The following is a 15,274-nucleotide window of genomic DNA, read 5'->3' on the forward strand; positions in this document are numbered from 1 at the left end:
TGTTTTTTTTCCCTCTGTGATAAGTTATCTTTTTGTTTCATTATTGTTATTATTATTTTATTTAGTTTTGCGCTACGCGGGTATTTTATGGTTTTAGATGATAATAATAATATATGTATATATATATACATATATATATATATATATATATATATATATATATATATTATCTGATAGCCTGCGCTGTTTTTATAAGCCGCGGGGGATTTCTAAGATTTTTATTTATTTTTACACGGAGGTGTTTATTTTTAAAGTTTTGTCCCCCTAAAAAAATTTTTTTTAAACTTTTTATGTAAAAAAAATCCCCCGAGAAATAATGAAAAATGCAAATCGAAAGGTACACAACAAAGGTAAAATTAAAAAAAAAAAAAAAAAAAAAAAAAAAAGACTCATATAAAGGCTCATCTAGAAATATGCTCCACTTCCTGAAGCCTTCATATTTTATTTGGCGAAACCTCCCAAGAAAGCGAAGTAAAACGAAATATTTGCGTATTAATATTTACACAGAATGACGTGTTATCTGGCGCCAAACTAGTTACAATAGAGCTAAGAAAATTAAGAAAAAAGTAAAGAAAGTAAAATCGACTTTTCCTTGCATTTAGAAAACAAAATAATAATAAGAATCCTCGGTAAAAGTTGCCAGTATTTCAAATGTAGGGTAGCTGATGCAGACAGGTTTGCGAACTCCGGGTAACAAGTTTAAAAAGTAAGAAATAAATTGGATCAGCCATTTAACTCCTATAGGCAAACCTTTTTACACTGTCATGAGCGCGTAAACCTTTTTTTTTTTTAATAATCATTTATTAATAGACTGAGTTTCCTCTGTCGCCTGATTACATTTATTACTCTTTTCCCCCCAACACTAAAACAATATATAAAACTGATCGACATTTTAGAGACAACAAAAACAATGACGACTATTCGGCCCATGTTTTAAGTTGCCCCATTCATTCATTCATTCATTCGTTCATTCATTCATTTATAGCAACGACATTATTTAGAGCGGTCTATATGAGCTCATCCAGGGAGGTTATATGAGGACACATGTAGGGATTAAAAAATAAATAAAAGAAACTCATATTGAGCGCTCACTCATAATGCACGCTGTGTTTTCACTTTCTTCAGTTTGCCGCTTTAATTTTTCGGTTGTGTTTTTCTGTGAGACAGCGCAGAGTGAGACAGCGCAGAGTGAGACAGCGCAGAGTGAGACAGCGCAGAGTGAGACAGCGCAGAGTGAGACAGCGCAGAGTGAGACAGCGTCGTGTTTTAGCGGGAACTGAAAACAGCGCAAAGTGAACCTAGGAAGTCCTTAGATCTCTCACTTTGAACACTTTTTCGGAAAACACGAGCCGTGGCGAGCGGACACGAGCGTACCGGGAGTGATTCATCTCTCTTTTTTTCGTAGTAGACGATCTTCGACGAGGACACTCTGCGTCCCGTCTGTTGCCGTGGCGACCGGTAATCACAACACTACCTGTTGAGGACCAGACCTGGGTTGAAAAATAGCACCGTGTTTCGTTGGAGGGAGGAAGATAACGGAGTAAAAAGTGTGAGAGGACGTGGTATCCATCAATACCACACATTACACCACAATGTCGCAGCGCCACGTCGTTCAAGGTGAACTTCATGAGGTGTAGTGACGAGGCAGAGCGGGTATTTCACTCCACTGTTTTCACGTCTTCCGTCTGTTCTGTCACTTCTGTTCTCTGCAGTTTTCGAACAATATCAGAAAGCGAGGATGCAGTTTGTGCAAACTGTCGCTGACCTCGCGAACCGGCCACAAAATATAGAACTACTCCAAAATGCAGGTAAAACAGCCGACATCTGCTTCCTTTACTCACTCCTTGCGGGACTGGGACAAAAAATCGACTAGAGACCGGCCCACCAGGTGTTATAGGAAAAGCCATAAAGCCTTTGAAAACAAATGCTGTTGTGACAGTGATGTACACTGTCTTGTTGGTATATATGTATGATTTCTATACATTTTACATCAGATGACCACTTTGGTTGAAAGATTCAAATAATTATTTATTAAAAGCTAGACATTTTAAATGAGAATAAGAAAGAAAAATATTTTTTCGTGCCCCCCTTTCCCTGTTAATGTCCTACCTGGCCCCCTGGCAAAAGTTACCAGCTGTCAGCTACGTAGAAAATGATCCTGGTGTTATTTCTCAGAAACAGTTCATAGCTTCCCTTCAACTCATTCATGTCACCAAAAGGTAAACCTGTTTCTCCATCACCTGTTCAGCTCTGATGATTCAGTAAGGACATCTCCTGGTTTCATCTTCATGTTTCCCTTCTCACAACATATCCAAACCGATATCATGACCAGCACCTTTACTGCTGTGGCTCCAGCAAACATCAGCTGATACTAGAACGTAATATTAAATAAAATATCAAGCTTAAACGTGCTTCTGTGGTTTAAGCGCGACATCTGCTGGTTTCCTCTTTCCGGGACAAAGTGGGCGATAAACAAACAAGAGAGACGGCCCGATGGCCAGCCCAGCTGTGCTCCCCTCCTCTCCTCACCTCCTCACCTCTGTTTTCCTGCAGGTGTGTTGTCCCTGCTGCGCCCTTTGATGCTTGATGTTGTCCCCAGTATCCAGCATACGGCAGCTTTGGCTCTGGGCCGCCTGGCAGACAACAGTGAGGACCTCGCAGAGGCTGTGGTGAAGGAAGACATCTTGCCACAGCTGGCCCATTCCCTGGCCTCGCAGAATGTGAGCATCCAATCCTCCTGACAATTTTCTACTTCAGTTTGATTTTCCAGTTTTGATCTGTTTGTGTGTGTGTGTGAAAGAGAGAGAGAGAGGCAAGAGGCAGTCAGAGGCTGTCACCCTTTAGGACCTCAGGGTCAGCCATTTGAATGTGAGAATGTGTGTTGGGGTAACTTGGTCGCCTGGGGGCTACTTCAAAACCTAAGAGCAAGCAGGCCTTTGTTTCCTCTTTCTTTTTGCTGTCAGCCCACTCAGAGGCTCAGAATGTAGTTTTTTTCTTGTTTTCTTAATATTAAAATTTGTTGTTATTGTATTTGTCAAATAAGACAAAAGTAAAACCAAACACACAAAAAGTAGAAAATAAGATCACAGTGCTTTGCAGATTTTAAAAGTGGGGTGACAACCCCCAACATACCATCTGTTTACAGAGACCAACCTGGGGCTTCCTTAAAAGCTCAAAAAGAAATATCAGAGTGAGATTTCTGTGGTAGCTCATGGAGCAGAAATAAAGACACATTTCCCACTGTGATTGTTGTTTATAGCAAAGTGAACATACAGGCAGATAACTAATTACAAGGAGTGGAGAGAAAAAAACACGCCTTTTCCAAAATCTCCCAGGATCTAGTGATTTTGTAAGCCACAGCATGGGAATCATGGGAAAGGAATTGCAATGTTTCATCATGGGGTAAAAAGAGATCATTTTAGAACATTTCTTGTATTGATTTGCAGTGATTTCTTTTCCTGTAGGGGAACAAGTGGGCCCAAACCCCACCCCACAGCAAAATACTGATCAGGAAGCCCAACAGAATTAACACATCCCCTCACTGCAGGGGTCAAGTTTTTATTTTAATTTGTCGTGTGGCTGTATATATTATTTTATTTACATACTTTGTAGGAAAGCATCAGAGCACAGAAGCCATATTTCTGGACATTTTTAGAAAAACCCAAGCAGCAAAAATGTAAAATATTTAATATTATTTATGTAAGATGACAGTTTAATTGAAGGGTGCGGATCATTTTAAAAACTGATGCAGGTGTCTGTGTATGTTTGTGTGCAGAGGTTCTATAAGAAGGCAGCAGCATTTGTTCTGCGTGCAGTAGCCAAACACTCCCCAGAGCTGTCACAGGCTGTGGTGGCCTGCAGGGGGGTGGACGCTCTGGTTCTGTGCCTGGAGGAGTTTGACCCCGGGGTGAAGGAGGCTGCTGCCTGGGCTTTGGGCAACATTGCACGGCACAATGCGGGTTAGGAGGGTACACTCATCAAGAAGCTGATAGAGAATGACTTCATGGAGTGATTTCATAGTTCGAGCATGCAACACTTTATGATTTACTACATTTTTCTAACATCATTCTTTGTTTAACAGTTTTTTGCGTGTGTATGTGTTCACCGCCTTTTCCTCCTCTCCCATGCAGCCTTGTCTCAGTCAGTGGTGGACGCGGGTGCCGTTCCCCTGCTGGTCTTGAGTCTTCTGGAGCCAGAGATGGCCCTCAAACGCATCGCAGCCTCTACTCTCAGTGACATCTCTAAACACACGCCAGAGCTGGCACAGACTGTGGTGGACACTGGAGCCATCGCACACCTGGCACAGATGATCCTCAGCCCAGACACCAAGCTCAAGGTGAGGCCCTAATGACTGTTTTGATGTCTCGTCAGAACAGCCGATGCTTTAGCTCAGGTTAACATGTGTCAAAATGCGAATCAAAGAAACGCCAGCCTTATTTAAATACATTAATTTATTATTTTTACACAGTAATTTATAATCTTTTTAAAGAACGTATTTGTTTTTTTTGTTAAATGTTTAAAAGAAACACAATAAATAAATAAAAAAGTAGTCAAAACATAAAGTGTAAAAGCCTCAGAATATTAATGATTTTTATGCTAAAATATGTCATCTCAACATGGGAGCAATAGCAATGTGTAGTGTGATTTTCCAACACTTACTACACAATTTATCTAAATTTAAGGTGTACTTTTCAGTACTTCAAATACTTATCAGTCCCTAATTATCTTTAAAATGTATGAAGAGTAGAATGAGGACCTAACAAGTGGCAGCTTTAAAGAGAACAAATCATATTCTAAATATTTTTGATCACTGAATACTTTTGGAGTATAAAAGTAAGGATTTCCATATTCTACTTTACGTTAATCTTTTTTATGTAATGAATATTTTTGGAATATTTTGGTGTAAATGATAAACAATTGTTATTAGGGGTGTGGGTAGTATTATTGAAAAAAAGGGTGTGTGTTAGTGTGTACTATAAGAATTTTTTTATTTGTACAAAAATATGACATTACTACCACGCAAGGAGTTGTTCTTTTTTTTGTGCTGCTCAGCAACTCCATTGATTCACATTTCAAAAAGTGTTATCCTGTCCTGAGATAATTTATTATTTCTGACTTACTAAAATATTCCTGCAGAATTTTATTTTGAAATGTTGGCATGAAAATATCTTTCACCGTGAATACTTAACAGGAAACTTTATTCAGTACAGACCTGTTGAGCACAAATTATAATTTTACAAAATTCAGTTATAGCTTATAAATGATCAGTGTTTTAAAATCTGCGAAGCTTAAATATTGAAAAAAAAGTCTTGTGTAAAATATGAAAATCATTTTTTTATAAGGACACCTTCTGAAACCAATCGCTGTTAAAAAATTAACATGCTTAGAATTTGGATAGGTTTTCACTTTCAGACGGAGTTACACATTATGTTCTAATTTCTTATTAATAAAACAAAATTACCAGAAGAAAAAGATGCTGTAAATTTAAATGGAGAACATGCAGTATTGACTCAATCTAATTTTCAACACTGTAAATGATCTCTGAAAATATTCAGGCATCTTTTTTGTCTCCATCTAGAGGCAGGTGTTCGCTGCCCTCACTCAGATCAGCAAGCACTCCGTGAGCCTGGCAGAGATGGTGATAGAAGCTGAGATCTTCCCCGCAGCCATGTCCTGTCTCAGAGATCCAGATGAGTACGTCAAGAAAAATGTCGTCACCCTAATGAGGGAGGTGGTGAAACACACTCCAGAGGTACGGCGCGCACTCACATTTGCAGGCACAAACGCACACAAAAGAGACGCACAGTCAAGTGCCTGCATGCGTGTTTGTTTTCCCAGCTGGCCCAGGTGATTGTGAACTGTGGGGGCTTGGAAGCTGTGATTGACTACCTGGGCAATTGCCATGGAAACGTGCGTTTGCCTGGCATTATGATGCTGGGATATGTGGCAGCTCACAGTGAAAGCCTTGCCATGGCTGTCATTGTCTCTAAGGTGGTAATAACTCTTTATGTGACAGCTAATCCAGCCACTAAAGCCAGAGACGTTTCTTCATGCTTGCTATGTAGGTCATGTTAACTGAGGCGGCCCTGTTGTGCTGTGTGCCCTCCTGTCCTGCAGGGGGTGCCCCAGCTGGCCCTATGTCTGTCGGAGGAGTCTGAAGATCACATCAAGGCGGCCACAGTCTGGTCAGTGGGCCAGATAGGGCATCACACCCCTGAGCACGCCAAGGCAGTGGCCACAGCTAACCTGCTGCCCAAAATACTGGAGCTTTACATGAACGCCAGAAGCTCTGAGGACCTGCAGACCAAAGTAAGGGTTTCCTCTGAGCATCCAGCATCAGCCTTTTCTCTCACAGCACAAAGTCACAAAAGTGTTTGCTTATGATTTTTTATGTTTACATGACTTTTAAAAAAACTAATTACAGTCAAAGGCCCTGTTATCAGTGACAGAAGCACACCTTCGGTACACTCTCAGCTGCACTAAAAGAGAATAGAATTAGAATTAGAATAGAGGAGCCTTTTTTCAGCCATGCAAAGTCTTAAATCAAAGGTTAGCTGGGAAGTTATTCAAAATAACTATTTATTTGATTGGTTTTGGACACCAACACCAAGCTGTTCCACTTGGAAAGTACACTTCTGTCCCAGTCTTTGCTGTTTTTAAGGACTCGTTGAGTCTAGTGTCTCTCTCCTATAATGTTTCTGAGTGGGATCAGATGTGAAGGACTTTCTCTTCTTGTGCACTTTTAGAGTAAAAAAGCTCTGAAGAGCGTTCTGCAGAAGTGTACTTACCTGCCAAGTCTGGAGCCCCTCCTCTATGAAGCTCCAAGCAACATCCTTAAACATGTGGTCTGTCAGTTCAGCAAGGTAACTCTACAAGGAGGATCATAATCAGATCAATTTTGTATACATCAGTCTTTTTTTTTTTTGGTGTCATTTAGTTCAAGATTGTTTTTCATGCCAGTCCTTTCCTCAAAGGTGCTGCCGCACGACAGCAAAGCACGCCGCCTCTTTGTGACCAGTGGTGGACTGAAGAAAGTCCAAGAGATTGAGGCTGAGCCCGGGTCTCCCCTCCAGGAATACATCAATGCCATCAACGGCTGTTTCCCTGAGGAGATAGTGAGGTACAGTGTTCCTCCCAGCAGCCACGCTCGTGCATGCTGGAGTATACTTTTTGATTTCCGAACCTTGTTATCCACAGCAGATCATCTGACCATATATCATGTTTTTAGAAAAAATGTGATTAAATGAAAAGCTTGAAAATGAACAAAAATGGAGGTTATATTATGGAGATTCTTCAATGGTATTTAAAGTATGTGTCATTTGTGTTTCAGGTACTACTCTCCCGGCTACTCAGAGGCCTTGCTTGAGCGATTAGATGACTACCAGCCGGCCTGACATCGGCTCACAGCACACATCCGGTGTCCATATTCATGTGAAGATATACTGTGCCTTTACAAATGTTTTTCTTTTCCTTTTGTTTTTCCCCAAAAGTTTTCATGCCAACTGTTAAATTAAAAGGCTGAATATCCAATAAAAAGACAGCATCCAGGCTAGAATGTTCTCTTTAGATGCTACACCTGCTTCTGCAGTCTAACGGTGCATTCGCAGCCAGCGTGACATTTCATGCAGTTGGAAGTGTTTCTGTTCTGCACAGAGAGGTCAAAGGTCAGGTTCAGTGACACAGCAGCAGGTGGTAGAGATTTAATTAGGCTGCGTGCTCGCTGACACGTGGATCTGACTCAGCCCCCCCTGTCTAAGCTCCTCAGCTCCTGAGACAGAGACATCAAAGTCATACTCTTGGATAGAGACATGTTACAGCGTTATTTCTTTACTCGGCTCATGGCGGGAAACAGATGGCTCTTATATAAAAGCTCGTGTCCATCGGTGCTTTTTATTACGTCAGATAATGCAGAAAAGCCACAAAATAAATAAATGCATTAACAGAAAAGAGAAAAACGTGACAATGAATTCACCTGGCGTGTGCTTACTCGCTGCTGAGCTCTGCAGGGCTCAGTCTGCCCCCTGGCGGTTGTGAATGCCGCTGCACTTCAGCTGCGCGCGTGTGCGTACAGCAGCTGCGGCGCACATGGCGAGTCGCTCTTTGTTTATTGTGTGCTGGGTTTCCCGCACTGAAGGGACGGTGCGGGTCAGCCCCGGCCTCTTACCGCTACACGGGTCTGGACGCATCACGGCAGCAGCTGCCGACACTCTCTCTTATTAAAAAAATATAAAGACGTGTGCTCGCGACAGGACGTATTTGATCGCCTGTGGCGTCACGTGAATTGTACAGAATGATTGTAGACCAAACGCTGTTCTCTTCTTAGTGCACTGATCGTTTTATATTTCTTGTTTTTAAATTTGTATTTATTTATTTGGCTTTTGAACCACTTGCAGTTCCTTGTTCCGTGTGAATTATAAACATGCTGTAGAGGTTACAGGTTAAAGAAGCATGAAGCTCGAATTAGAGAAATGTTTGAAAACATAAGCTGCCGTGTTTCTTCCTCATTGGACTCTCGTACTGAAAAGTGTGAAACCTTCATCCAAAGCCACAGGACGACCAGAGGCAAAGTGTTTTAATTTTATGCGTTCGTTCCCCTTAAACTACTGTACGAAACTAACACGTACAATAATAATAATAAAAAAACAAACAAAAAAACAACAACTTTAAAGTTGGATATAGTTATACTGATCCAAAGACTTGCAATACGAGTACATGACGCTGATGGTTCATTAGTATATATATCCGTTTTAATATAGGCTGTTTTAAAGATAGGTGACATGTTCACCAGGGTTTCCAAACTTAATGATAGTATACCGAGCTTTTTTTAAATTATTATGTATAAAAATAATAAGCTGTTGGCTGATGAAAGCGTCCCGGTACGAGAGAAGCGTTTGTTCACACGGCCGCGAGCCTCTGCTCAAAACTGAAACACACCTGTAGACTCTGTGTACGCGCATTCATCTTTAACAACACTTTTTTCCCCCCTTTTGTTTTTTTTTAATATTTCAGTGGAAAACTAACTTTGAAGTGCGCTCTGGTTTACGAGGAAACAAAACTTTTATTGCAAAATCAGCGCAATAATTAGCTAAATGTCACGATTTTAATATATTTAGTCACTGTTAAAATGTCACAACCTAATACTTTCAATAAGGCTCAGCTCCCTGTTGAATTAGCAGTGCCAAATATTTAAGTAGTTAAGTGGAAAAAGCAGACGTGTTGAAACAACTGCGCAACTTTCAGATGTTTGCGTTGTTGTTTTTGTGTGTGTGTGGAGAATTTGGTGAGATCCCTTAAATTCTACTTCCCATTATCAAAATAAATAAATAAAAGCTATTAAAAAATGTTATGCCACTTGATTTATTCTAAATGGAATGGTATTTCTATTTTAGAAATAATTAAATTAATCATATTAAAAAAAATGAATACCCCCCCAAACAAACATATTTTAAGTGTTGTTAACTAATATTAATTATTGGGAACATTTCTCATACAGTAGCTTGAATGGGTTTTTTTGTCCTCTGCACACAGTGAGTATTACATTTTGTGGCATATCTTGTGCCATCTTATCCAGACAATCCTGAAGAGTTTAAAAAGAGAGACACAGAAAATAAACAATTCACAGCAGACTTTGAGTTAAGCAGGACCAGTGCTTTAATATGTTTGAGTGCGCTTATGGAATGAAGTGTATTATTATTATTATTATTATTACCATTGTCATCATTAAATGTGAATAACAATAAACATACAACATCAGTTTTGGCCTCTCTGCCACTGAAAGAGGACTGTCACTGACCAATGTCAGACAGCAATAAAACAAACACACACTCTCACACATACACACACAGCAACGCTTGAACCAATTCTCAAGTCTGAAAGGATTCGCTGCCGTCGTGAAACCAAAACACACCCTGCAGGGGTGGGCTGCTGTTTGACTTTACATCTGCATACTAAATGAATGGACGTGACTGTTTCCGAGGACTTTTAAAAGTTTGCGTTTGTCCACAAAGCTCAAAAAACAAAAACTGGTATCCCACCTCTGCAGATTTTTTTCCTGGTTTTGCATTTTTAATTCCCTTAACACTTGATAAACCCTCACGAACGCTGGGCTGTTTCCCATAACTTTGGACATGTTCACATATGAGTGCTACACACCTCACTCCATCTACCACAAAAGGAAAACAACAACAACAAAAAAAGTTGAAATGAACAGACAAACACATTATACAACACACAATGTTCTTCAAGCTCATGTGGGGTAGTTCTGCTTGCTGGAAGATGCTTTTGGCAAGTTAACGGTAGCAGCAGGTCGACGGGTGGGTGGCGGATACTGGGAGAAGGAGTTCATTCACAAAAGAAGTCACAAAAGCAGGGACTATTCATTTCATGGTACAGTTGCAGGGCATGGGTGTTACTGTTTTTAATTTGCATCTGGTGAAGTTCACCGTTTCCTTTCCAAAGCGAAACAAAAAACCCTCCTCACAATTCACCCCCCTGCTTCCTACACTTCCACAAGGAGATCTCTGGGGCCCAATCAGCTCCCTCGTTTCCACGTTCTTTTCCGACACGTCCTATGTACAGTAGGAGCTACGCGACAACAGAAACAAAACAGCCCATTTACAGTGAAACAACACAAAAAGAATATTCACTAATCACTGACACGGGATGAACTATCAGCTGATAACCTCCTTGTCAACAAGCAGGTGATCTGAGTTACACAGAAAGAACAGAAGCTGGTTTCACTAATGAATACACTGAAGTGGAATCTGGGAAAAACACTTAAAAAAAAATCACATCTGGAAATGCATATGTGACTGGTGGGTAAATATACAAAAAAAAAAGTCACAAAAAACACACTCCACAATGCACTTCCACACACGCACAATTTATTCCCTCCTATTTTATTATTTTTTTAAATTATAAAAGGCAGAACCAGCATGAACCAACAACAGACACAAACAGCATCTCCAGTTTGAGGAGAAGGAAAAGGATGCCTGGGAATGTAAATTTACACAACCAAAACCAATCTACTGTGTTCAAACATTACACAGATGCTTGCTTTTTTTTTTTCCTCCTTACTTTTTTTTTTTTCTTTTTAAGCGTAGGTTAAAAAACAATTATTGGTTTTATTTAACTGAATTAATGAACGGTTACAAATCTAAATGCAGATGTTGTGAAAGGTCGGAAATAAAAGTCGAAAACAAAACGTCAAAGTAAACACCCTAATATTAAAATAATATTTTACTGTTTAAAAAAAATTACAAAATATAAAATTAAATAATTTGGAGTATAAAGGCACACATCTTGCACAGTGTATACAATGAAAAAAACAAAACAGTTATTTAAAGCATGGCAGGGGCTTTTTTTATGCTGGACATCTCACGAATGTGGTAAAAGTGGAGGGAGGGGGAGCACACACAAAGAGAATAGAACAGCCAACAACACAGACAAGGAAGGGGAAAGGAAACGAAGTCCTGTGACATGCATATTTGAGTTAACTTTTTTTCCTAACATCTATAAATTGTATTAAATTCAAGCAGTATCATTCTTCATTTACCACAGCACTATCATTCAATCTGAAGGGTGACTCTCTCTCTCTCTTTTTTTTTTTTCATTTTCCTTTTAAATGCAACCATTTTTCAGGACTAAAATCCAATGTAAAAAAATAACTGTGAATATAATCTATGATATCTAAACAAACATGTTGTGATGGAAGCGTTTTGCATGGGTTATAACAGCCAAGAAGGACGAGTTTACTTGTTTTAGTTGGTTATCCAGAAGTGATAGACGACGTCACACGCAAAAACAGCTTTTCTCACTTACATACATGTAAATATTGCATTTCCCTTGTTAAGATCGTTTCAGCTAATTGGGTATTCGTAACATTTGGTTCCTTTCCTCTTGTGCAAAATATACAAAGAAAAAAAACACAAACTCAGAAACGAAACAAATATTAGCACGTCAATTCATAAATCCACCAAATTCAAATACACGAAATCCACCTTAAAAAACAAACAAACAAAAAAGTCAACAATAATGACATAATGACAACGATGAATAACAGACTCACAGCCGAGGTTAGAGAACGATGCTGTTGGTGTTAATGACTTAACAACACGTATTTTTAAATCTACTATTACCTCCTCCCCTTTCATCTCCCCCTTTACGACCTTTGAACACTGACACACACACTCCATCTGCCGCCACTGGGTGTGTGCTGGTACGATGCTGGAGGTAAACTGTCTTGTGTTTGCCCTGAACACAATCACACTACCACAACTACCGCCTGGTATCAAAAATCCCACCATTGCAGCACCTGTGGGCTCTTCTTATAGGGTCAGAAAGGCTGGATTAACAGAACTCGCCCACTTTACCTAATATTGCATTGAATTGTTTCCCAACCAATCCCTGTAAGAAGAGCCCACAGGTGACAAATGGAGGAGATGGGATTTGAATCCAAGCTTCTAAGATTAAAATCTAAACAAGTCGAGTTCCTTTTTGTTTTTTTTGTTGTTGTTGCTGCGCGTGTAACAGACTGACAACCTCTTACAACAAATAAAAGTGCAACGTTTTATGATTTGACTCATAAGGTGCTGATGGCAACAGAAAGTTGAGGGCTGTTCATGTTTCAATCTGACACCCTGTACAAAGACACCATAACACGGAGTTGATTCGCTCTTAAGCAGCAACAGCCACACGTGGCTTCTGGGCAATTCTCTGCTGCCATGGAACAGAAAGCGTGACTTGCTAACTATATCGAACATACTGAAAAGTGGACAGCAAACAGAAGCTCCTCTTCTTATCTTACAATCGATGTTCCTCCATTAATAGTTCTTAATCAGAAAGATAGCAAAGTGCTGACAGACACAGAGGTGCAGCTAGTGCTGGAGCTGAAAGCAAGCGTTAATTTACATGAAGTTAAGTCGTCTGTGGCCAGAGGTTAACCCAGAAGCTCAATTCAACAAAACCACAGGAATGAGAGGGGAAAGGGGGGGGCGGCGTCAAAAGGGCGAGTGCTGGAGGAGGAATTTAAATGGGGAAATTTAAATGGCCGAGTACATGTTCAGCATTCGGGTGTGGGTCTGGCAGTTGGCCTGCTGGAAGACTGCTTCCTACTTCCTTATACGAAGCAATTGCATTAGACGAGGCTCAATGTAAACTTCCTCTTTATATCCCCGCTCGCGCCTCTGAGAGGGACCTCCACTTGTTCTCACACTAACCACATCAGACCCTTCCACCAACCTTCCCCCTCAACATCATATGGGAAAACCAAATACAGACATTGAAATAAAAAAAATGCAGGGAGCTGGATGATGTGTTAGAGGCAATTAAAAAAAAAAGAAGCCATATTCCCAAATAAACGACCGTAAACCAAAAAACAAAACAAAACAGAAAAAGAATGTAATGACTGGGACTCTTCCTTTTAACGCCTTTATCATCCAAAGTAACAACAACAGAATTCAACAGAGGAGAGGATGAATGTAAACGAACAATGTTTTTTTCTCTTTTTAGCTGCAGCAGGTGGCACCCCACAGAAAAGAGAGACAGAGAAAGAGGGAAACAAACAGAGGTGAGGAGAACGGATAAGGGAGAGTGACACAAAGCCATCACAGCACCTTATTAATTCTTCCTCTGGATGCTTTTCCTCTACATCACTTTCTCTAGTCCACCCCAACTCCCCACTCGCCCTCCCCTTTCCCATGTGCCTCTTTGCCCCCGTCACTCATGGAGGCTATGACAGGATAGTGGTGATGAAATCGTAAAACCTCTTCGAGTACTGCTCTGGGTTCACCGTGGAGATTTCTGCTCCAGCCTGCAGAGACACACACGCACATCCATCATCACTGGGCAAGTTTAACCTTGTTGTTTGTCAACTGAGCCACTGAAATAATGGGTCTCTATGCAGCTACGTACCCCATGTTTGACAGTCTTGGCGGCGTGCGCAGCTTTCTTCTTGGCATCGTAATGCTGCAGGATGTCTATGATAGCCATGAAATAAACCTCCTTCCTGGGAGCACCTGGAGTTTAAAGCAAATGCACCCTAAATAAGAAACCATACAACTGTAGAGGGGAAAAAAGCGGATTCTGTTTAATGTATGTACAATTTCTCACAAATAATCTCTTTGAGAGACTGAATACCAGACGTGATAAATGCAGTGAAAACCAAAGCTGCCAGTAGGGGGAGCTCTTAGTTCTTTGTTGTTCTGTTTTTCCCATTACATACAGCCATCACAATGCAAGGATTGCATTTCTCACTCACTTTCATTGCTTTTAATGGCATAGACGTCGATGGTGGGGTCGAACTCTCCAGGTGACAGTGGCTTGGTACTATCCAGGGTGTTGCTGGGACTGTCAGGGGGGGTCCCAATGCCTCCTCCGTCACTCTCACCCTCATCCTCGGCCTCGTTCTCCTCGCTTTCCACTTCCTCTTGCTCGGCTCGCTCGACATCGTGGATCCCTACCAGCAGACTGTAGTCCATGAGCTTCAGTTGGGCCAGGAACTGAGGACGGTGCATGGAGGCAGGATGGTAAAATAATGTGTGGTGATGGAGGAGTAGATGAGAGGAAAAAATAGAGGTTGAGTTAAAAGTTTGTAGCAAAATATAAAATGAACTAGTGATGAATGAATGGTGACATCAAGTGAGATCTTTTACAGCATGACTTGCTACCTCACATCTGGCTACATACAGCATTTAATGCATGGAAAGCCACTGATGGGACCAACAGACAGCCCAAAAGCTGAATCACAATTTGACAGGAAAAAAAAAAAATTCATGTCGAACACATACCTCCACATCTTTCCTAAGCTTCTCCAGGAACATTTTCTTGTTCTCTTCGTTAATGTAGATCTTCTGCCCATCGTTGATGAAGTCATTGTCCTTGTAGGTGGGCAGCTCTTTAGCCTGCCCATTAGTATTGGAGATTAGTGACCAGATAGAAACAGCCAAAACTACAACACAAACCCAAAAGGCATGGTACTGTATACAGCAGACCTGGGCAAAAATGTGCAGACAGAATTCTGGTGCTTAAATCAAGTTTAGATGAGGAAGTGTCAATAAATATCACTCCACCCAATCATACACAGATTCTATACTTGAACATACCTGAATACAATATTAAATGAAAGCTGTAACACCAGCATCTGTATTCTTCATTGTTTTTTTCCCCCAGAATACTCACAAGACATTATATGTGTCATTACACAGGACTTAAAGATAGCACAGTCTTGCTCAACTTTAAGCATTAGGGGGTATTTCAAAAAGCACGATTACAAAGA

The 15,274-nt window shown here is 40.6% G+C and overlaps 2 protein-coding genes across 5 annotated transcripts in view; one reads left to right on the forward strand and one right to left on the reverse strand.

Moving 5' to 3' along the window:
* The first annotated feature begins 1,103 nt into the window (after positions 1 to 1,103).
* spag6 (sperm associated antigen 6) lies at positions 1,104 to 7,652 on the forward strand. 2 transcript variants are annotated; one of them, XM_063483935.1, is made up of 11 exons: positions 1,104 to 1,617; positions 1,713 to 1,808; positions 2,554 to 2,720; positions 3,776 to 3,959; positions 4,131 to 4,336; positions 5,579 to 5,752; positions 5,839 to 5,991; positions 6,118 to 6,309; positions 6,747 to 6,863; positions 6,975 to 7,120; positions 7,331 to 7,652. In XM_063483935.1, the coding sequence occupies exons 1-11, from the start codon at positions 1,593 to 1,595 to the stop codon at positions 7,392 to 7,394; spliced, it is 1,524 nt and encodes a 507-aa protein (XP_063340005.1). In that variant the 5' UTR covers positions 1,104 to 1,592; the 3' UTR covers positions 7,395 to 7,652. The 2 variants fall into 2 exon arrangements, with proteins under 2 accessions (XP_063340005.1, XP_063340006.1); XM_063483936.1 differs by lacking the exon at positions 7,331 to 7,652 and having other exon boundaries at positions 6,961 to 7,115.
* A 3,214-nt stretch (positions 7,653 to 10,866) lies between these two features.
* The window catches only part of pip4k2aa (phosphatidylinositol-5-phosphate 4-kinase, type II, alpha a), a 33,103-nt gene continuing 28,695 nt past the window's right edge, over positions 10,867 to 15,274 (reverse strand). For all 3 annotated transcript variants that reach the window (XM_063483815.1, XM_063483814.1, XM_063483817.1), the window contains 4 exons: positions 14,787 to 14,900; positions 14,258 to 14,498; positions 13,912 to 14,015; positions 10,867 to 13,810 (listed from right to left, as the gene is read on the reverse strand). In XM_063483815.1, the coding sequence (XP_063339885.1) occupies positions 13,730 to 13,810; positions 13,912 to 14,015; positions 14,258 to 14,498; positions 14,787 to 14,900 (540 nt within the window). In that variant the 3' untranslated portion in view covers positions 10,867 to 13,729. The remainder of the gene's footprint in view (positions 13,811 to 13,911; positions 14,016 to 14,257; positions 14,499 to 14,786; positions 14,901 to 15,274) is intronic.

Source organism: Pelmatolapia mariae, linkage group LG9 (assembly GCF_036321145.2).
Source record: "Pelmatolapia mariae isolate MD_Pm_ZW linkage group LG9, Pm_UMD_F_2, whole genome shotgun sequence".
Classification (NCBI taxonomy): domain Eukaryota; kingdom Metazoa; phylum Chordata; class Actinopteri; order Cichliformes; family Cichlidae; genus Pelmatolapia; species Pelmatolapia mariae.

Excerpts from the sequence above, each read along its gene's own strand:
- spag6 (XM_063483935.1), top strand. The coding sequence starts at position 1,593 with ATGTCGCAGCGCCACGTCGTTCAAG. Across the intron at positions 3,960-4,130 it reads CATTGCACGGCACAATGCGG|CCTTGTCTCAGTCAGTGGTG; the intron begins GTTAGGAGGGTA and ends TCTCCCATGCAG. Across the intron at positions 5,992-6,117 it reads TGGCTGTCATTGTCTCTAAG|GGGGTGCCCCAGCTGGCCCT; the intron begins GTGGTAATAACT and ends CCTGTCCTGCAG.